The sequence below is a fragment of the Chenopodium album genome, chromosome 12 (assembly GCF_948465745.1).
Source record: "Chenopodium album chromosome 12, dcCheAlbu1.1, whole genome shotgun sequence".
NCBI classification, from domain to species: domain Eukaryota; kingdom Viridiplantae; phylum Streptophyta; class Magnoliopsida; order Caryophyllales; family Amaranthaceae; genus Chenopodium; species Chenopodium album.
In genome coordinates, this window is record NC_137845.1 from 440,514 (window position 1) to 463,496 (window position 22,983).

The 22,983-nt window shown below is 34.2% G+C and overlaps 3 protein-coding genes across 3 annotated transcripts; 1 reads left to right on the forward strand and 2 right to left on the reverse strand.

The window, feature by feature from the left end:
• Positions 1 to 139: 139 nt before the first annotated feature.
• On the reverse strand, positions 140 to 3,241 carry LOC145571458 (uncharacterized). Its single transcript, XM_081630497.1, has 5 exons — positions 2,815 to 3,241; positions 2,561 to 2,696; positions 2,305 to 2,372; positions 2,112 to 2,198; positions 140 to 465 (listed from the first exon to the last, which is right to left on the reverse strand). The coding sequence occupies exons 1-5, from the start codon at positions 3,202 to 3,204 to the stop codon at positions 394 to 396; spliced, it is 753 nt and encodes a 250-aa protein (XP_081486623.1). The 5' UTR covers positions 3,205 to 3,241; the 3' UTR covers positions 140 to 393.
• Positions 3,242 to 4,765: 1,524 nt separating this feature from the next.
• LOC145569935 (serine/threonine-protein kinase D6PKL1-like) lies at positions 4,766 to 9,224 on the reverse strand. Its single transcript, XM_081628904.1, has 3 exons — positions 8,897 to 9,224; positions 6,094 to 8,066; positions 4,766 to 5,783 (listed from the first exon to the last, which is right to left on the reverse strand). Exons 2-3 carry the CDS (start codon positions 7,791 to 7,793, stop codon positions 4,934 to 4,936), a joined length of 2,550 nt encoding a protein of 849 aa, XP_081485030.1. The 5' UTR covers positions 7,794 to 8,066; positions 8,897 to 9,224; the 3' UTR covers positions 4,766 to 4,933.
• Positions 9,225 to 16,933: 7,709 nt separating this feature from the next.
• On the forward strand, positions 16,934 to 22,983 carry LOC145571459 (serine/threonine-protein kinase AGC1-5-like). Its single transcript, XM_081630498.1, has 2 exons — positions 16,934 to 17,508; positions 22,074 to 22,983. Exons 1-2 carry the CDS (start codon positions 17,012 to 17,014, stop codon positions 22,915 to 22,917), a joined length of 1,341 nt encoding a protein of 446 aa, XP_081486624.1. The 5' UTR covers positions 16,934 to 17,011; the 3' UTR covers positions 22,918 to 22,983.

Consider the following 22,983-nt stretch of genomic DNA (forward strand, 5'->3'; position numbering starts at 1 on the left):
AAAATCACTCAAATCCTTCCATCAAATTAAAACCGTCAAAATACGCATCATTAGCTATGTAGGTAGGTCTTGAGCTCATAACAGTCGGTTAGCCTATATACCTTCCTCTAATATACTACAACATTTACACGGGATGATGTAAAATATGGCAGAATCGAGACTTAACATTGAACTGAATCAGTTGTCTAAAATCAATATCTTTACAATCTTTAAATTCGACCTTTTACAAGTTTATTTCCCATTTACATAGTCAAATCTCAAATACTCGAACCCTCTGGTCCCTCCCCAATCAACTCCTTACATATAGGAGACTCAACAGGACAGGGTCATTACTGTTGTCACTCATCCATTTAATTTCATAATATAAACAAGCTTAAAATGGGCACAAAATCCTCAAGTCTGACGGCTCTCTGTCAGTATGGATTCCAACAGGGACTCACAAGCATCTTCGAGAAGATCTATAACCTGTAGAAGTGGGTACAAGATTGACAAACGTTTATCAGTATAACGATTAATGAAGTTTTTGCAAATTTCAATAAGAAGCAATGTCTTTAAAATAAAATAACAAAAATCAGGAGTGTTGGCTACAGCCATGAATAATAAAAAAAATCAGGAGTGTTGACTACAGCCATGAATGAAGATGGTGTAAATCGTTGTGTCTTCTTAATTTATTTGGTTTCCTACCTCCCAGAATTAGTCAATATTAAGGTGAAAACATGGGATAGACATGTTTGCATTTCTCTTTTCAATTTTCATAATATTTTCCAATTAAGAAGAAAGCATAGCATAAAAAAGCTCCGCGCATTGTATTCAACCCCCTCAATCACAAACATTGCTCAAAATCAGTGGAATGGGTCCAATGGGAAGTGTCTAATGTCATCTATCTCTTGACCAATTGCAAGCAACCTCACGTTACAAAGGAGTTGCAATGAAAAATGAGGCCTATAAAGAACAAACTAGCAAGGAAAGTGTCACGCAAGCAACAGAGAGAAATCAGATTTCAACGAAATATGACTATACAGTGCATTTAGAATGCACCAGTAACTAATGATCTCAATAAATGTACCATATCAATCAAACTGAGGCTAGCCACACCAACAACCTAATTTACCATCCCTTAAAAGTGAAAGGCAGCGGTTAAAATCATATGAATATCTGCCAGGTGGCTGATGTACCAAAGGCAAGAACCAATCACACCAAGAGACAACACAGCTAACAGCTCTACTGATTCTAAGGATCTCTAGCAAAGGGAGGCAGATAATATATTGAATTTGAGACTAACTACATGCCCCGGAATTTGGCTACGTTTAGTCATACTCATTCTGCATTTCTGCCTCTATAAGACAGGCCACATTTAAATTGAGTCATTCACACATTTTTAAGGAAAGGAACTATCATATCACAAGTTCATAACTATCTTCAAAATGTAAACTTTTAGATCTCCACAACCAATACGGTGAACTTTTGGAACTCTTAGATATGAATTACAGAGGATCTTTAACTATATAGGATAGAATGTAGCTTAACTTAGTCCTAAAAGTAGCCTATATGTTGGGAGTTGGGACAAATTAAACTAGAGATGCGGTAGATTATTACAAAAGTGACTCAGTGAGGGCGTAAATATATGACTCAGGAGGGTCAATAATTTAGTTATTTGAAGAGAAAACAAGAGTGTGCCACATCGAAATGGCTACAAGGTGCCAAGACAGAGAAAGGTTGCAAATAAGTTAGAAAACAATGTAAAGTTCAAGTATATACATCTATCTCAGGCCAAGTATAAGTCTACAGGGTTAATTGCAGATGTGCTAATCTGAGAAAGAAGAATATGCTTGTTAGAGCATCATCGTCATGCCCTGGCTCATTATCTAACTGCTAGGGTATGAAAGTGATTTAGTAAACTGTATGTATAACAGTTCCTATAAGTTCATCATGCTATGCAATTTCAAATATCATAGACTAAGATTAATGCTGTCTTATTATGGCAACCCTATCAGAAATAGAAGTTTCAATTTTATACACATAATTGTTGCAATTAAAACATTCATAAACCAGCAAAATGTGAACTCATAATGCATTATCAAACTACTAGAAGTAAAGTGATCAAGCATTACTTTCTCAAAGCCTTGTTGTCCACCATAATAAGGGTCTGGTACTTCAGTTTCGTCGTGTTTCTTGCAATAGGAGCACATTAGCTTAACCTAGATTGCCATCAAAACAGAAATCATAAATTTCAGAATTTAAACATACAGTAATATATGAGCTTAAACATTCAAGTTTATCAATTATGACTAACAAACATATAACCTTTTTATCAGCATCAGGAGGGAGGTTGTTTCTTTGTTTCCACTTATCAAGTGCCTCCAGAATGTCAGCTACAAACAATCATCAATAAAAGCACACACATAAATCAATTGGAACCACCTTTACACACAAAGAGCTTCAACAATGTAAAATATTTCTTCTAAACCAAATTGATTGTCACATTAATAGTGTAATTAAAAAATAATGTGACAACTAAATTGGAACCGAGATAGTACTAGTATTATACAGTAATACCCACCTCTATTAGACTTATCCATTGCAAGAATGAGATCAAAATCCCTAAAATCAGACGGCCGAATTGGCCTTGATATTGAAGTAATCTCAATCCCACGCCTCTTTGCAGTTGATCTCATTCTTGAATCTGCTGGGTTACCCTTCAAAATCACAAACAATAACCAAAAAACTCAGAACACAGAAACCCAAATATTGTTTGAAAAAACCCATTTATAATTACCAACATAAATCAAAATAAACACAAATTACAAACAATACCTCATGATAATCAATGGTGCCAGCAGAATCAATGGTGAAATTAGAGTCAAGCCCTCTTTTTTTAACCAAATCTCTGAAGACCCCCTCAGCAGCTGGGCTTCTACAGATATTCCCTAAACAAACAAAGAGAACAGAGAAAGGCTTGGCTTCAGTAGATGAAAGAGTTTCAGAGGAAGCCATTGATGATAATGAAGAAGAAGCTTGGATGATGGGTCTGATTCTAAATGAACAATTACTGCTAAAGTTTAGATTATGAAGAGAGCATTGAGTTGGAAATGAAATTTGAGCAAAAGGGTATTGAGGAATAAGAGAGAGAAAATGAGTGGAATGACAAAATTGGGAATCTACAGTTGGTGCCAACACTCTGGAGTTACAGTGTAAGGCCTGCATTTTTTTTCCTGGGTTGGAAGAAAGTGTTGTGTTAATAATTTGATGGTGTTTTTGGGGTTTTGAAGGTTTTGGATTGGTCTATAATATGGATTATCCATATTTGTTTGTTTGTTAGTTTTGTTGTTGTGGCTTGTGAATTGATTGGTGGGACCAATTGATGTATTGTTGGTTGCATTGGGCTTTTTCCCATGATCCAGTAATCTTGGGTTCAAGAAAGGTTTTAGAGTGGTCCATTATGAGAAATTTGGATGGAATTTAGATGAATCAATGGAAAATTAATTGAATATGATGCCCATTAATCCATAATACCTATGAATATACTTGTATCTTCACCAAAAAAAAAAAAAAAAAAAAAAAAATAAAATTGAATATACTTGTATGAAATATCAACCAATATAAGTATATAACCCAATATCGTTTCAAATTGTTTTTAATGGGAATATGAGATTATTATGAATGTCAGCTAATTTAGTTGGTAGAGTTTTGGATGGTTAACAATATATGATAGAGTTTCTAGGAAAAAGAATTTATATGGCTTAATAGCCATTTTTCCATTGAAGTCCTCCTATTACATCAAGCATACTCAATTCTATGACTTTCCTTGATCCGAAGGCAAACACAACAACAAATTTTTTAAAAAGACTAGATTAATTCTTTTTAATTGTTGTTGATTTATTTGCTCATAAGTTGGTTATTGTGTACTGAATTATTCAGTATTGGAATTTGTATCACTCTATAAACAAACAGTTGAAACATGTTACATTTGACCCAATATATTAGTGAAACATCTAATATAAATATATGACAATATTAGATAGACAAACAAGTCAAGTGAACCAACTAATTGTCATGAACATAGCGTTAAATAAAATTACATCATTTACCACGCCTCAAAAATAAGAAATGATAGGGCCAATACTTTCACCAAATTCCTTTGTTTCACGTGGTTTAATTACATATATTTTGGCCAACTAATGTCACCAACCCAAAAGTTCTCCTCATGTCCCAACTCCCTCTCTATTTCTTGTCATTCTTGAGCAAGAGAAAATGACATTTGCCTTAAATCTTGCTTTAGAAATTGTGGTTCATTTACACCTCTAGCTTGTTATAACTTGTGAGTGTCATCCATTTGAATTTTAAACCATAATTCAATTACAAATTGCACGTAAAAAGGGCAAAGGAAACTTGTGAGTGAGGAAAACCTTTTCCACCATTTCAATTCACTGTCCTTTCTTTATCTGTTAGGTTTTGCCATCATTTGCATAAAGCTAGACCATCCTTAGAAAAACCACCATTTATGCTTTCTATATTTGACTATGTGTCTACTTTTGGCTTGCTTTTTATGAACGCTTTAACGCAACCCAACGGCATGCATGATTAGATCCTTATCTCATGCTCATCCTAATTATACTTACACCATTATGAAATGGTATGATTAAGCTCCTTAATTATCTACCATGATTAGTTTATTCACCTACTAACTTATGATTAAAGAAACATGTTCGAGTACACCAGCTACCCGATATGATGGAGCTTTTTGCATCTGCTGGTAATCCTGATATGCATGAACAAGGAAAAATCCTTTTCCATAGATTATATACTAGCTAATTTCTTAAATTTACATTAGGAGCTATGCTTGTGTTACATGTATGAGATACCTACTACCTCACTGTGGAAAATAACCGGGAAAATTTTCGCGAAATTTTCAGCTGCTGTGATAGCAGTGTGGCTAAAATAGCTCAAACTCGATCAGCTCGTTGCCCTTAACTCCCAAAGACTTTTTGGTATCTTTCTTGCTTGAAAAGAGACCCTTACCAACATCTCGGAACTTGGGTCGTTCTGGGGGTACAACACAGCGTATTAAAGCCCAGTTTAATCCCTCGAAAAAAGGGTGTTGCTTTATCTCTGCAGCACCTCTCACAAATCCCAGACGGTTCTGTGGTTGTTTATTTAAAAGCCCTCTAATCAGATCCTTGGCATGGAAGCTAACTAGAGGGGTGTCTGGAAATTTGAGAGGCTGTGATACCACATTGGCTAACGTCTCTTCATTACTTGATCCTTTGAAGGGTGTTTTACCATATAAAAGCTCATATAAGAAAATCCCATATGTCCACCAATCAACAGCACTCCCATGACCGTCCCCTTTGACAATCTCAGGAGCCAAGTATTCATGAGTCCCAACGAAGGAATTGGAGCGAGCTTCAGTTGGTTCTGCTACAAGCTGTGGCAATGGAGTAACCTGAACAGCTTGTTCGGATTTGATCTTTCGGGATTTAGATGCAGCAGTTAATAGTCTAGGGGTAAAGCATGACATCTGCCAGGATGGTTGGAGGCAAAATGGATCAATGCAGCTAGATTCAGAACATATACCGGAAGGTGTCTTCTTTGCAGGCTCAATAATGGGTGAAGAAGACCTGAAGAGTGTTGGATTGACAACACATCTGAGGGACAAGTCAAAATCAGATAGCATAATATGCCCATCTTCTCGGACCAGGATATTTTCAGGCTTTAAGTCTCGATACACAATTCCAAGCATGTGAAGGTACTCCAGTGCCAGGAGAACTTCCGCAACATAAAACCTGGTCATGGTTGACATTATGAGACAAAACTCAAGTATAAAATTAAACAGACACGAGAAGCAAAAATAGGCAACTTCGTAGCGAAAAAGACGGGAGATATACCCAAGATATATATATGCAGCACCAATGACAAAATTAACCAGGGCATGAAACAAGGATATTTAATCTTGAAGGTAAGATGCTAATTATAAGAATCAAAATAGGCAAACACAACATGAGAATTAATAACTGGTTGCTAGTATGATAGTTTACTCTGATGAAAAATTTTAATGGCAACATCATAAAGCAAAACAGAATAAACAAGATATACCTAGCTGCATGCTCTGAGAAACACCTTTTTTGTTGCTTCTGCCGGATAGCATGTAAATCCCCACCAGGACAATACTCCATAACCAAGCACGAGAGCTTCTCCGTAGTAAAATGGGCATACAATGTAGGAAGAAATGGGTGATCCAGCATCTGCATGATATCCCTTTCAGTTTGGGCTCGCACCAATTTTTTTCTCCGAGACAAAAATTCATTATCCATCACTTTCAAAGCAAATAGGCACTTAGTGCCCACAAGCTCTGCTAGATAGACAGTTCCAATGTCCCCAGAACCAAGCCTCCTCAGCAGCTTAAAATGTCTCAAACTCAAGAATCCATGCTGCTTCTGAACACAGTGTACAGCCTCCCATCTTGTGTCTTTTGACATATGTGGCCTATTACAACAACGGCTAGACCCACTAGTACTGCTCTCTTCGCTTGTGCTACTACTAAACTCACCAATGCTACTTTTCGAACTTTGAGAAAACTCCCCCTTCTCTCTAGATCTTGATTTTCCACCAGCTTTACCTTCATCACTTGGACCATCATCAGCTTTTGCAACAGATAGTTGACTCACTCTTGCATCAAGACCACTTGAACTGAGCTCAGCGCAGGCAACGCTACTATTGGACGCTGGAGTTATTTTTCCATTTGTTTTACCCTCATGCTTCAAAGAAATGCTAATTTCCTTGCCAACCAGCTCCCTAGTCTTGGGATGATGACACGAATCTGTATTAACAATTCCTTTAGCTGCATGAGATTTGCAAGAGGTATAATCAAACTCTGCCTTTACTTTCCTCTTGACGAAGTTCTTGTTCCAAAAGGCTGGCTTCATTAGACGTGGGCTGCTACTTGTATTCTTAAATTTGTCACCAACGACACCACTTCTTAGGCATGACTCTTTATTCAATTCATCTGTCCAACACTGATCTTTATCTGCACGGGCAGAACCTAAGTCATCTACCTCTAAAACATTTTTAATAGTACGCATCCCCTGTAAAGTTTTAAGCTTATTTTTCTGAACCTGATCTGTACTAAACTTTTCACTTATGGCTTCTGATGCCAAAGGCACAATCTTATCCTGAGATGGTACTCTGACCATCTTCAACTTTCTCATGTCTGTCTGAATAGACGAAGTAGAAGGGTTGCTAGCCTGATTTGATGAACCTGGAGAGCTAACTTCAACAAATTCTGGTATTGTCTCAGAGAGATTGGCCATAATTTTACCAGGAAAAGAGATCTCTACGAGATTTCTTTTGCCTTCATTTGCTGGTAGCTCAGATCCCTTCACTTGGACCACTACTGTCTTGTGTAACTGGTTACTTGGTCCCACATCTGACAGCCCAGATGATCCTCTTGGTTTCTGCATCCGCTTTTTCAAGGCAGCCATCTCCGATGCTTGTGAGAGACTTAATCCCCTTAGTGCCTGTTTCAGATTTACAGTTTCAGAAATTCCAATACCCGATGCCTGTGGCGAATTAGCCCTAATGGGCCGTTTCATAGGATTCCTTTGTAAGGCTTTCCCTTTTATTGAAGTCTTTATATTCACAGAGTCAAATAGCTGGTTGATATCATCTTCAACGGAATAAACACGTCCTTGCCTCAACATGTAATGCTTTCTCACTTTATCATTCATATTAAGTTCTTCCTTGACCTCAACAATTTCGCAATTGCCAGTCAAAGTATCCATCTTTGATGCAATCATTCAAGTCTACAAAAAATGACACAAAAATATAGCCAGAGAGCTCAACACTAACCCATCTCAGATGATGTATCCAAAAGATAAATTGGTGAAAGAAGCAAGGGTCATGCCAAAGAAATTCCAGAGAGCTCTTCCATCATATTGAAAGAGGAAAGTGCTAGAACAAGCAGTTCTACTCATTAGGTAGGTAGAACTGCAACAGCTACTTCTACCAATTCAAAAAGAGCCACAACTAACATCTGTCTGTTAAGTGACATGTATACAAGGAACACTAACCTGCAAGTATTGCAGAATTTCATCAGATTCACACAACTTGCTACTAAACCTAAACAATTTTTCCATTCATACCATGTTTACATCGACTATAAGCCAAGATCTAAAGCAATAATTTTTGGATTGTTTCAATTTTATTATATCAAATAAGGGGCATTTTAACAAGAAACAACTTATAATTAGCACCTTCAATATTTTCCTTTGCACATAATTCACTTAGCCTACAACTACCTCTAAATAGAATAGCTATTCTACATATAATATAGATTCAATGGACTATAACAAAGAGTCGAAGTTGCAATTGTGAGCATGAATTCTCTAATGCTACGAAAACCGGCTTCATTTCACTACTCACTATAATGCTAGCTGCCAATACACCAAAATGTCCACTCAGCTAACTCACTTCAGCATCAAACACCTATTCTTAAACTTCTAAAATTGACTTCCACCAACATATCTAACATCAAGGTCATGTTTTAGTGGGTCGGCCACACATGAACTCCACTAAACCTAGAGTTTTGTTCCCAAACACAAGCTTTCTTCTTGAAACAAAGCAATTCCATCCACTCCCCCAAAAATCAATAATTAAAAATTAAAATTTAAGTAAAAAGTGAATAAAAAAAGAGTTTATTTTACGCAAACTATTCACAACATTAGATATAATTCCCATAATACAGGGCAAAATTTAATCAATTAAATCATATAAAGAGTAAATCCAATGTCAAAAATCACACCATAAAACCTCCACTAACAACAGAGAAAGCAATTACCATTGTAAAATATAGTGAACCCACCAAAAATCAGCATAAATAACGAAAAAAAAAAAAACTTACCCAACATCAAAAATGGGCAGAAATAAAGAACCCAGCAACAAAAATTGGATTTTTTTTAGATGGGTGTTGAGGAAACAGGGAAATTAGGGTTTATAAGAGGTGAAAAAAAGGGGGAAGTTCAAAAGTTTTGAATCAAGGAAGATGTGAAGTAAAGGGTCCGTGTTGAAACTATAGTAGGAGAAGAAAAGAAAGGTGAAATGGAGAAATCACGAGAAATAGTTGAGATAGTTGCGATTAAATTCAAGTGTAATAACTGAGAAAGATGGGAGCAAAGGGGGTAAAAGCAAAGCGGGGGAGACAAAAAAATGCAACAAGATACCTGTGAGAGTGAGAGGCTGTCATCAGTATCACTTTGATTTTTTTGGGTGTCTTTTTTCAACGCAAATAGTGGGTGCCCCATTCAATATGGTCGTACAATAGATCTCTTGAGTTTTAAGCTATACCCGCCTCAACGGTGACTACGATTTAAGTTAGACGAGTAATGTGATATTCAAATTCGAATAGAAATAGTATGATATAGAGGTGAATATAAGTAATTGAGTCAATCACAAAAACTATTAAACATACTAATTGTTTTATTTTTTAGATGATTAATTAAATAAAAAAAAAAAAAACAAGATAGTGTTTTTTTTTAAAAAAAAAAAGTTCCGGATATTTGTATCTCTATGGTGTTCATATTGGTCTAAGAGTATGATTTTTTTTTTTTTTTTTTTTTTTTTTTTGAAAAATGGTCTAAGAGTATGATAAAAAAGAGTGTGAGCATCAATATTGGCCTAATTGGTTAGAGCATCTCTCCCTCACCATACTTGTACAAAAATTTCTGAGGTAGGAATCATAATCTCTTAATTGCTTTCTTCATGTTTAAAAAATGTCAATAGTTTTGTATTCATATGTTAATAATGCAATAGAAAATTAAGGTGTAAGCATACTTTGATACACGTCTCTGACTCACCTAATAGAGTAACTTGAAGTGATTAACTTGTGCTAATTGATGAATTGCAATTTGCATACATTAATAACACTGTAATTTAAGTATAGGAAGAGAGATTGTCACTCCTTATTGGCTTATAAGTTATACCACTAGTTGGATGAAAGTTTGGAGTGTTTTTTGTTGTGCCAATATATAATATTACAAGTTTATATAGTATATCCGATTCACATTACTCGCAACAAAGGAATATTTTATGTCTTACAAATAACATTTCAATCAAGATAAAGAACACAATAACATCATTCTATCCAAAGCCGTTTACATGTGATGTCAAATAGCAAAACATTTTTGCTCCAATTCAATCTTTGAAGAAATTGATTTTTTTTTTTTTTTTTCTCTTTTTTTGTGGATAATTAGTTCATGATCATTGGGAGTACTATAACGGCCCATTTTATAGTGGACAAGGATATATTGAAGTTGGCCCCCTCTTGTCAAAAAAAAGAAGTTGGCCCCCTGGATCTACTCCTATTATGGGCCTTTACCATAAAATAAGTAGATTTGTGGCCCAATAATAATAATAATATGTCATCATTTTATCCAAATCCAGTTTCGTTAAACGGGCAGGCCCACTTCCATTTGAAATTATAATCCGATTTATCCCCTGACTTCGTTTTCTCATAAAAACATCGACTTGGCCCATTGCAACTTACTACGTAAATTTTTTTCAAATATTGGTCGGTCAATTGCATGTTGTTTGGTTGCTAATGTTCAAGATATTTGTTCCTTGTATAAATTAACAATCACTTTTAGTTTACATGGAAATGTAATTTACCGATTAGATGTTGGTGTAGTGGCGATTGGGACTACACTTGATAGGGAGAACTTGTATTCAATTCCCTACAACAACAGTTGGGAGGGGACTGGAATCTAAGTATCTAACTTCCCAAAACTGATCCTCAAATCCTGATTAACCCAAAGGGTGAATCAGGTGGAACACCAAAAACATGGAACTGTAATTTAAATAATGTCTCACATTAGTCATTAGTTCATTTTCCTTAAAACCTTAAAGTTATATTGATGACACAGCTAACTGTAAGAGTTTAATACTCCATATTTAACTGAATTAATGTAAAATCATCAAAAATAATACTCAGACCATTTTATAAAAAATATGTTACGCTCTTTTTCCGATCTTAATAATAATACCAATGTAACATTATGAAATAAAGTTCAAAGCAGTGATGATTTTAGACTATCTTATACTTGTATTATCTCATTTAATTTTAATTTTGTGTTTTTTCCCATTTATACTGCTTTTTATCTTGATGTAGTTCTATTGACAAGGTCATAAGAGCAAAGTCATGCCCCAAAGAAAGTAAGATAAAGGGAAATTGAATACTCGAAACTTACGAGGTAGAATGGATAATTTTCACTACAAACTTGAGTAAATTTTACTATGCATGTGTTCAAAGATTCCCCTACATAAAATTTGATTACCAAGAGATAAATAGATTATTAAACAACGTAAAAGGCTATAATCACTTATGCTTTTAAGGCTCAAACACACAAAAGACATAAATTTAATTAGTATAAACATAATTAATTAAAATAATTCCTCTAATCTGCAACTTAGCTATGGTCCCATCATAAAGGTTTTGTTTACTGAATACAAATTTCTTTTTTCTTTTTTTCTTTCAATAAACAGTCATATTGCTTATATACTACGTGTCATTTATAATTAAATTAAATAATGTAATTTCATGTCATTTGAAAATGCATTAGGTTTTTATACTTTGATTAACTTTATCATCAAAGGCTGAAATGTACTCCTTATTTATTAACTATGTAATGCTCAAAATGTAAAAGTAGTTATCACATTCACATATGTTAGTCTGTTAGGCTAGATTAGAATTGTGCTTGAAATTACCATGTATATATAATTATTAGAGTTGATCAAAAGCCATTATTATATCTTCCATGATTTTTATTTTTAAAATTTAACAATGAAATTGATATTTGTGTATTGAGAGAAATTAATGGTCAAATTTTGACCTCAAACACTATACATATCTTATGTTTTAGTCCGTAATAGTCATTCAACGTAACTTTATAAGGAATTACAGATACAACGAAAATTAGATGTTTATAATTATAAAGAGTCACCCCTATATATACAACATACCTTTTCTAGCTAATCATTATACAAATTAAATAAAAACCTACCCAAATAATGAGTGTATTAAAATGTACATTTAGACATTTTCTAGTATAGTATATCTATCAAAGAAGGGAACAAGGAGACCAAAAGATAGAAGGAGAGACATTTAAGTGTATGATTAAAGGGGAACAGTGCAATCGGCTAAGGTGGTTGGCAACTCTTTTTTTTTTTTCTTTTTTTTTTTTTTTGGATCATATGTATGCGAAAAATCTACAGTATTAATTTGGTAAATGCATGCATGATGAACAGTGTACTCAAAATAAGTTTGCATGGCATAGATTTCTTTGGTAGTTAAGAAGGTAGTTGACTTAATGTCAAATTGTCAATTGCCAGCTTACTAAATATACTCATTTTTATTAGTGGATCATGTTTTTCATAATACTGAAATCTCAAATGTTTGGTGTATAAGAAACTTTCAAATGTTAACGTTATGATACGGATATATGTATATGTGTATGTGGGGCGTGTGTCACCCTAATTTCGATCTAAATCTGAATTAGGGTCTGTTTTTTTTCAGCTTATTTTTAGTTCAGCTCAGTTCTAATTAATTTAGTTCAATTCCTACTCATAAAATATTCAGTTCAACTCACTTTAGCTCCAATCAGTTCAGTTTAGCTCAATTCAGTAAGTCAGAACAGATCCTAAATAGTTGATTTGAAGGTAACAATCACGTGATCCAATTGGTTACAAGTACTTGTCAATGATGATCGATATATTTGCAAATGTTTAGTGAAATAATCTTATACATATTTGTGAAAAAGTACTTCGGACTTTAAAGCCAATTTATTCACCCATATTATATTACTCCGTATAACATTGGAGCACTGTACTTTATAGTCTCAATTGTCTTACTTGTATTTAAACATCATGATTCACGTATGTACATTTTTGTTATTATTGTGTCCATAATCCATACTACTATTGTTTAGTTATAACATTAATTACTAGTTAATTTATACGGAGTACTACGGAGTAGTATTTGGTGTTTGCCAACTGTCATATACTACCTCCGTTTTTATTTAGTTGACACGTTTTGACTTTAGTACTATTCACACACTTGCATTTGATCGAGTTTTGTGACTTATACGTTATGGAAAATACAGTCATGTGAGATCTTGTTAGATTGACGATATATAGTTTTACAATAAACTTTTTATATTCTTTGCTTATCGGTAATTAAAGATATTAATGGTTGAATTTGTGCATTGACAAATGTGACTAAAGAAACGTGTCAACTAAAAAGAAATAGAGGAAGTAGATGTTTAACTATCATACTCGATCAATATAATATATATACATATATACAAGGTGATTAATTAGATCCGAGTTTATATAAATAAGGCAATTGCACGGCGGATTGGTTGGCCAACCGTAGAGTCTCTCAAGACACCGGAATACTTTTAATTGAGTTGGTTTCGTTAGAGTTTAGTAGGATCTTGGAGGAGGATGCTAGGGGTGTGGCTTTATCACCTCTAGTTCCCCCTTAGGGCTTGTTTGGTTTACCTTATTTTTACTTATCTGATCCGGTCCAGTCTGATTTGATCTGGTCTGATCTGACCAAATCTAGTTTGATCAGATCTGATCTGAATGTCAGATTTGACCAAACTTTGACCTTAAATATACGGAAAAAATATATCAAGTGGGGTCTTGTTAGATTCGTAATAATGTGTATTTTATTAATATGTGATTTTCATAATTTTTTCATTACGAAATTAAAGATATTTAACGATAAAAAACTACACATAAAATGATGATCTGATCTGAACTTATTTTTTCTAAAATAAGTAAAAATAAGGTAAACTAAACTAGACCTTAGTCTAGTTTTTGGTTTAATTTGTAGCTGCTTGTTTTTGTTTTCGCTTAGTTCCCTTTCCTTTTTTCTGGAATTTATTCCTCATTTGAATAAAAAAAAAAATCCGAGTTTATCATGGTTTAATTTTATCACGATTTAATTTGATCTGGTTATATTTTACTCTGTATTTGCTAAGCTAGTATTTATGTTACCTTGTAAGAAAATACATATAACTATTAATTTAAGTATATATTTAGTTAGTTTTGATAATATTTTTTACTAATCTTCCGTACTAATTTAAATTAAAGATACTCCGTAGTTTTTTTTGTTTTGTTTTTTGTTTTTTGTGTGTTTTTTTTTTTTTTTTTTTTTTTTTAAGAAAGGCAATTAAATTAAAGATAGTTTCATATAAGGAAATTAATATTTTTATGTAAAAAAATTCATTTCTGGTTTGACACGAGTCTATGTGATATAATCTGATTCAATTTCAGGTATAACAATTTGACATTTCGAAAAATGGTAAATGAGACGATTCAAGTTAAATAATTCAATCATACTACGACATTTTATTGTTAGGCTCAACTCTGATCTTTACTGCTATGTGCATACATGGTATTGTTGTCTTTTTTTTTTTTTTTTTTTTTTTTTTGACAACAGCAAAACCCTAAATTAATCATAAACTAAAGTACACACTAGAACATTAGGGGTAGAACCATATAACAACTTTCTATTCGGAAGCCATAGGAGTTCGGTGGGATAAGACGCTTTCCTTTTTGAGCCACTCATCCTGCAAAACAAAGGGTTAGTAAAGATAGAAGTAGTTAAACTTCTTAGAGATTGACTTTTCCTTCTAGCTCTGGAACGACAAGTAGAAACCAATAACTTCAAATTCTGAGAAGAGGGGTTGTTAGTTGGGGCTTGCAGCAAACTTCAACGAGGAGTAGACTGGAGCAACTGGAAGGGGCACCGACGTACTTTCACACGATGACTCTTGATCAACCATACCTATGGTCAAATCATCTTGTGCCAAATTTGGAGTTATTGGTTGTCGGTAATTAAGTTGAGACATGTTTAATTTGTGAATAATTATAACTGTTGAAAGTGGAATTAATGGAGGGAGTAATTTGAACGCTACTAGTACGTATATATGTATAATCTCAATAATACAGTAATACTACGTAGTTTAATTCATAAAAAGATTTGAGTAAAGTATATAGTATTAATTCCAAGTCCCAATTAAAATAAACAAGATTCTGGTAAGCGTTGAAGCTACGTCGTCATCCAACTTTAAAAGTAGTTAATTAGAGATTGCAGAGCTCATTTAAAGGATTTAAAGCACCATCCTTGCTTCTTCTTTGTAGGTCTAACAGCACACTAATTCTTTCATGGCGGTTCGACAATAACAATGCATTATTACTATTGGTGAGTACCCCGTAAAATGTACATTCATCTTTTCTATTATTTGTTGCATGAACCTTAGCTTACTCCGTAGTCCGTACCTTAAAAGATCATTTTTAGCCATTTAGCCAAACCTTGTCAACTTACTTTATGTTTTTTTAAGGCTTACCCATGCGACAACAATCACATTTTCCTGCCTAGGTACGAGGCTTTTTGTTTCCTCATCAAATTTACAATCATTGACTAGTTTCTATACTGATAGACAGTTTGCGTACTCATCGTTGAAATATAATTTACAGAATATATGGTATGGTAATTTGTTTGGAGACATGCCAATTTGTTAAGCCCTTCTTGATGTTAAGGTGTGAACTAAACTAAAATTAAAGCATTACTTTCATTGTTTTACCTACAAGTACAACACTACGAGTTTTACATTTGCCAATGGCCCAATACTCAATTTAAACAATTTGTATCTTTTGGTTGTGTTTTGATAGTACCACGGTTCTTGAAAGTTCTTTACTTACTATATGGACGAACTGTAACATGTTTTGTTTTACTATTAATGGCATTAATTTCGTATTATAAAAAAATAATATTTAAAAAATAGATATCGAGATGAATCAAGCAAGATATCACACAATAATGTTTTGAAATATGTGATGGTGATCTGATAGTCAAAGCTTCTAACACTGGACATATTTTTAAATATCAAAATCATCAGAAACAAAAGTAGTGTAAAAATCAACTTTTAATTAATTACAATTAAGATGAATCCAACAAGACACCCCCATAATTAGATTTTGTTTCTTCTTCCATATAAATCACACTATGACTTAATAAGAAAAAGGGTGAATAGTGCCAAAATCATAATGTTTATAGCATTTTATAATGGAGCAGTGGAGTATATAACAGTATCCAATACTAATTAGTTTAAGTAGGTGAACTTATAATTATCAATAAATGATTTGTTTTACGTACAAATGTTAAATTTGCAGCCCGTTTTATGTGTAGTTGGTCATACTGCGTGGCTGGTTGACACACACTAAAACACTAATCGGGCAACTTCTGAACCTCTGATCGATTGAGTAATCTTGACCAAATAACCTCGACCACACGTTGTCGATTACATATGTATTTTGTTATAACCCTAAGGACTTGTTCACTTCAACTTAATTTCAATTCAACTTAATTTCAATTCAACTTAATTTCAATTCAACTCCTAATTTCTTTCTCTCATAAAATATTCATTTCATCTCTATTTAGTTATGTTCAATTCAGTTCCAATCAGTTTATTTCAGCTCAATTCAGTAAATATAAACAGATACTAACATTGAACCACCCTAGAATGCCAAGATATGAAAGTGAAAGAAACAAACCCACAATTAAGGGAAGGGAAAAAAAACCACAATCATTTCTTAAAAAAAAAAAGCAATATTCTTTTATTTTATTTTTGTTAAAATGATCAGTAAAAAGAAAACCCCCACGAAGGCTCAGACCTCAAAAACACCAGACCCCACATTCACACCCATTCAAAAAGCCCATTTCTCAGCCCATTTCTTCCACCTCCATTTCTCCCCCTTCAAAATCTCCCTCTCTCTCCAACCTCTCACTCTCACTCTCCTCCTGAGTCCCTGACCCCCCCCCCCTCTCTCTCTCTCTCTCTCTCTCTCTCTCTCCTCCTCCTCCATGGATCAACCCCCACTCTCACCCTCACCCTCACCCGACCCAAAACCCCAACCCCCACCACTCGACGAACTGACCGACGATCTCCAATCCATGAGCTTCAACTCCACCACTACAACCACCGCACCACGCAGCACCTCCTCCTCCTCCGAAACCACTACCACCACATGGACCACCGCCTCCTCCTCCCACCACAACCCCCAACCCTCCCTCGCTCTCTCCTCCGACCCTCGCTGGTCCGCCGTGAAATCCCTCCCTTCTCTCTCCTTCTCCGACCTCCGCTTCCTCTCTCGGCTGGGCTCCGGCGACATCGGCGCCGTCTACCTCTCCGAAATCAAAGACAACGACGGCATCCACTTCGCCGCCAAAGTGATGGATAATCGCGAACTCGCTGCTCGTAATAAACACGGTCGTGCTAGGGCTGAACGCGAGATTCTTCAAATGCTTGATCATCCCTTCTTGCCTACACTCTACGCTAGTCTTGACTCGCCCAAATGGTCCTGTTTGTTGACGGAGTTTTGTAATGGCGGTGATCTTCATGTTCTCCGTCAACGTCAGCCGTTTAAACGCTTCGAAGACTCTGCCGTCAGGTACGTTTTTTACTTAATTACGGACTTGTCATTATTAATTAATTAAGAGTTGTTAATTAATCTAACTCCCCTCCCGGACTCTTCTTCTCTCCCCCACGTTATTGTCATTATTGCTCCTCGTGTGTTGCTGTGTTGGAAGTAGTAAATTTGTTTTGTTTTGTTTGTTTTTCACTCTAGTAACTTTCTTTTTCAATATAAATATGAATGGAATATTTTACATTACCATCGAGTTTTATTAATGACGCCTCTTAAACGGGTCATTTGGTTAACAAGGTGGTATAGTATATAAGTATAATAATGAAATCAAAGTGGTATGATAGATATATGACTGTATTATATGATTTTTAATGCTATATGTTTGGTTTTGTTTAGTAATATTATCAAAGTATTCCAAACATTTACCTTATCTGTGGATTTTCCTTGTGTTTTTCAACTTTTCATATTGCCTATATTTGGTTAACATAATCTGGGATATTCTAAATCATATATTGTGATTTGACAACTAATAATTGTGATTACAACGGTCTAAGTTTTTACTATTGTATAAAATTTGATCATGTAATTTGACTAAAAAAATGAAAGTAATATGTAAAGAAGGAAAACTTAATCAATTAAACTTGATAATATTTGTAATTTTATTTTTTCCAGTAAGGGGGGTAAAAAAATATGTAATAATTAGATTTTCTTGTAAAGTTATAAAGCTAGGAGATCTTTTTCTCGAGACTGCTTCCTATCATAATTCCCTAAATTGTGGCTGTAAATTTTGCTATATTATCAAACTAATGAGCTTTGTAATCAATGCCCTGGAAAGTGTACTTATTCATGATGATCATACTTATATCATCAATCACCAACAAGCTTTAAACAGTATAAAGCAAATAAATGATTAATTATTTGTATTCGGCATCCAGGTTACAAGGAAATTAGCTTCAAATTTGAGATTTGTAACATAACTTCATATCTGCACTACGTGATGAAGTAATGATAGTCCAATACTCCAAATGTACCTCTTTACACTCATAAATTCGATTTTGTAACATTAGTCCAACTTCTCTTAGAGTCTTAGTATTATGTAGAGTATGATGCTACGACCCTAGGAAGACGTATTAGACTTTAGATGATTATTAAACCTTAAATAAGTATTAATTACATCGTGTGTCCCATAATTTGAGTTAATATCTGAAAATATCATTGTAAGGGATCAATGATGGTGATGGTAGCTTAAAATTTGTTATTTTTACTCAATTTCTCTTGTTCTAACTAGACTGAATTTATTTTTATCCAACTTATTCTTAAGCAAGATTTACTAATGTTATACTAGCTTGTTTTTCAAGTGATCCACTTTGCTTGAACTAACTAGTTGATGACCGTAATCCACGTGCATCAACCTCTAAGATTTGCAATAGCAGCCGCAAACTAATTATTCTTAGGGTAATGCTATATGTAATATAAACATTAAATACACTCTTGGAAATTTTATAAATTAGGAATTCTTGACAAAAACACGCGTAAATCAATGTTATTATTGTTTATATTTTTATGGTTTCTTAATTTTTTACGATTTTCAAGTGTAAATTTAATGCTTATATGTAGCCTTAAGGGCTATGTACAACATTTTCCTTATTCTTATTACTCGTATAATTATATCTTAATTAACCTAACCAAAGAAAACTAAAGGGTCGTTTGGTTCATTAGGAAAGTGTAAATTCCCATGAAATTTCAATTTGTGGGAAATAAATTCCATTATCAAAATCATGGGAATTTAACAAATTTATTTGGTTAAAAATGGAGAAAGTAAATTTTCATGGGAATTTCAACTTACCAAGGGGGTAAGGTAAGTGAATTCCCATGTTTTGTGGGAAAGCAAAATTCCCATGAATTTTGATTGCTCCCATTTTCATTTTTTTGTATCAACCAAACAAGAGGGTGAAAATGAAATTCATGGGAATTTTGACTTCCCACAAAATTTTTAGCCAACCAAACAAGGGCTAAATTAATTTATTCTCATATTGTACAATAAATTAATTACTTAAGATTAATTTTTTTTTCCAAAATTTTGGCAATTTTGAAATTATAAAGGGAAGGGACCCAAAATATGAGAGGATTAGTTAATGGAGAAGGGGAAATAGTGTGAAAGAGTAGGAGCCACCACCTGATGGATATACGTGTCTGTCAGGGAATGGGTCCCAAGAAATGCTGGTCAGTGTCACATAATGTTAGTGAATTAAATAATAATTTCAGTAGATTTAATTCAGTTTATAGGAGATGAGATCATGTGAAACACTAACAAGGTTTTATCCTACGTGCTCGACTCTACGTGATCCCTTTACATGTTTTTAGCTCTTCATTGATTTTGACCTTTGCTCTTCAGTCAATGCCTTTTTGTCCACTTAATGCTTGACACGTTGCATTTTCTTCATTTTTTTTTTAAATTTTAATTTTGGATTGTACTTGTATTTTAATTTTCAAAGCTTTGTACTGTTAGAAATCCTCAGTACAGCTGGTACTGGCATGAAAGCCAGCTCTATTTTGTCATTGTAGATAAAATTTAATTCTAACACGTGAATGAAATTGTTTTTTTTTTGCCTGCCTTGCAACTTTCAATTATACTTGAATGGGAATTGAAGTGGAAATATTACCTCCGTTTCATGTTTTTTGCAATTTTAGAATATTTTGTATCTCACAATTAATACCCTAAAATTGCAAAAAATATGAAACGGAGTTAGTACTAAATTTAAGTGGTTTATTGTACTGCATGTAGGAAATATGAAGTTGCACCCTTAGAAACATGCGATTTAAGTTTGATGCTTTCATTTCACGGGAATTATGGGAAATATTTTCGAGTTTGTCAACCATAAAACGGTCCTGGTAATATCACTTCAACTTATATGTACTTAGTTAAACCAAACAACTGATAGTGACTCCTTACCTCTTTTATCCATTCAATTTCGTAATGCACTTTGCTGTTGTTTGGTTGTAAAAAGCCATGGCCCATGGGAATTGTAATGAAAGAAGACCAGTTGTATTACATAATAAAATGTAAAGATGTTTATGCTTTGATAAAAACTTACTCTGTATGATACGACTTGTTCTTTACACATACGATACGTGTATTGTATATAACATGCTTGTTTAGACAAAAACTAGGAAGAATCAAGGATTTAAGGAAACTATGGTTGTCTTATTCATAGAGCAACCTTTTAAACAGACAATTATGGGCCTAGTTTATAGGCAGCCGCACCCCATGATATGCCCGGAACTTTGCCGGGATAAGTGGGATATCTCTCTGTTTATTCAAGGATTCTTGCCCTCTTTTCCTGCCTTTTCTATTCTTAGTTACTTGGTATATTCTGTTAGTTTATTTTAGCATGCCTACTCTCTTAATTGCTAAGCTACACTTAACCCTACCTTGTCAATAATACTTGTATATCAATTAGAGTTGACGTTTAATGGAAAAAGGGTCGTCTTATTATGCTTGTTTTCTTCTTCTTTTTCCTCTATTCCTCCATGTTTCAAGGATTACCTTTCTTTGTTGATTTTCATTATTTAATTGATTAGCTGATTGTATTATTAATTATTCCTTAATTTGTGGACTGTGGTAGTGTAAGTTGAATTTTGGAAGTGAAACTTAAATCAACAGTAAAACAACGGGATATATTTACTACAAATACACTTGAGGGCATGATATCTCGATAGAATATATGGTTACAGTGAAGCTTTAAAGATTATCGTTAATTACCATGTAGATAGTGTTATTTGAATTAGTTATGTGGCCATTGAATGACTGCTATCTTATGAGAACACTATTGTTTTTACACTTTCACCCAATCAAAAAAACCTGATATGGTCCAATGACAATGTTGTTTTTGTTTGTATATACTTTATAAACCCATTTTTAAAAATAATATTTTGGAGAAAACAACAGTATTTGATTTATTTAGACAAATATAAAAAGTCTCAGTCTTTGAGCAGACATCCCTTAAAACCTTGATAAATCACGTACCTAACTAACATTGATTTGTAGATATATGAATTAGTACATTGTGTGGCCCTCTTCCTATGAGGTGAATTTAGTACAAGGACAAACTATCAGAGGCAATCATTCCAACTAGCGTTTTACCCATATTTAGTAGCAGAAGTTTCCTCCTTTTCAATTATTGTATCATATGGTTTGCATAATTAAGTTTTTAGACCCTTAGGTTAGATAAAGACCACCCTCTTCCTAATTTTGTCAACTACTTAATCTTCTTTATTTGATTAATATAGTTATTTAACACTGTCCCACTTTCATTTTCTACACTCTAGACCATAAATTTTGCCCCACCAACCTTCCATCAAATTATCACTCCTTGATTAGTTTACAGCTTTTCGCTAACCATTGATTTGGAATTTATTATCATATTGTCTCAACCTTTTATAATTAAGTATTTTAAATAACATTAATTCTATCGTAGTGACCTAACACACATACGTGTACATTGGGTAGTCCGAAAAAAGTAGTCACATTTTTGTTTTGAGTATTGTTGTTTCACGTTAGCACTAATAATTTCCTTAATCTTATGCAGGTTCTATGCATCAGAGGTCGTAGTAGCATTGGAATACATACATATGATGGGTATAGTATACCGTGATCTAAAGCCGGAAAACGTCTTAGTTAGATCGGACGGCCACATTATGCTCACGGATTTTGATCTCTCTTTAAAATGTGATGAACAATCTACTCCTACACCACAGATAATTACCTCCTCTTCAAACCAAAACTCTCAACAATCAAACCAAAACCCAAACCTACTTGGTACGGGTCGCGACCCTAGTTCGAACTCTTCTTCATGCATCATACCTAGCTGCATTGTCCCTTCTGTATCATGTTTTAATCCGAACCGAAAGAAAAAGTGGAAAACAAAGAAAAAACCCGGTCGTAGGTTCGAGCCAGAGTTTTGTGCCGAACCTGTTGATGTTCGATCCATGTCATTCGTCGGGACACACGAATATCTAGCCCCGGAGATAGTATCTGGGGAAGGGCATGGGAGCGCGGTTGATTGGTGGACACTTGGCATTTTTATATTCGAGCTTTTTTATGGAACGACGCCGTTTAAAGGTTCGGATAATGAGATGACATTAGCAAATATTGTGGCTCGGGCATTGGAATTTCCAAAAGAGCCCTCAATCCCAAGCTCAGCAAAGGACTTGATATCACAACTATTAGCTAAGGATCCGACCCGGAGGTTAGGTTCGGTAATGGGTGCTACGCCTATTAAACAACACCCGTTTTTTAGCAACGTAAATTGGGCGTTGCTACGGTGCATGAAACCACCATATGTACCGCCGCCATTTAGTGTTTGTAGCGGCGGTGGTAGGGAGGTTGCTTCGGATGATAGTTGTCCTGATACACCTGTGGAGTATTATTAGTGAATAATTAGTGATAACATATTGGTAAATTATATTTTTAATGAAATGGTATAATTTTCATTATTA

Bases quoted from the DNA above. Each gene is read 5' to 3' on its own strand.
- LOC145571459 (XM_081630498.1), top strand. From the start codon at position 17,012: ATGAGCTTCAACTCCACCACTACAACCACCGCACCACGCAGCACCTCC. The intron at 17,509-22,073 runs GTACGTTTTTTA...AATCTTATGCAG, and splicing joins TTCGAAGACTCTGCCGTCAG to GTTCTATGCATCAGAGGTCG.
- LOC145571458 (XM_081630497.1), bottom strand. From the start codon at position 3,204: ATGCAGGCCTTACACTGTAACTCCAGAGTGTTGGCACCAACTGTAGAT. The intron at 2,199-2,304 runs GTTATATGTTTG...ATGGCAATCTAG, and splicing joins CTCCTGATGCTGATAAAAAG to GTTAAGCTAATGTGCTCCTA. The intron at 466-2,111 runs GTAATGCTTGAT...CCACTTCTACAG, and splicing joins GACAACAAGGCTTTGAGAAA to GTTATAGATCTTCTCGAAGA.
- LOC145569935 (XM_081628904.1), bottom strand. From the start codon at position 7,793: ATGATTGCATCAAAGATGGATACTTTGACTGGCAATTGCGAAATTGTT. The intron at 5,784-6,093 runs GTATATCTTGTT...AACCATGACCAG, and splicing joins TTCTCAGAGCATGCAGCTAG to GTTTTATGTTGCGGAAGTTC.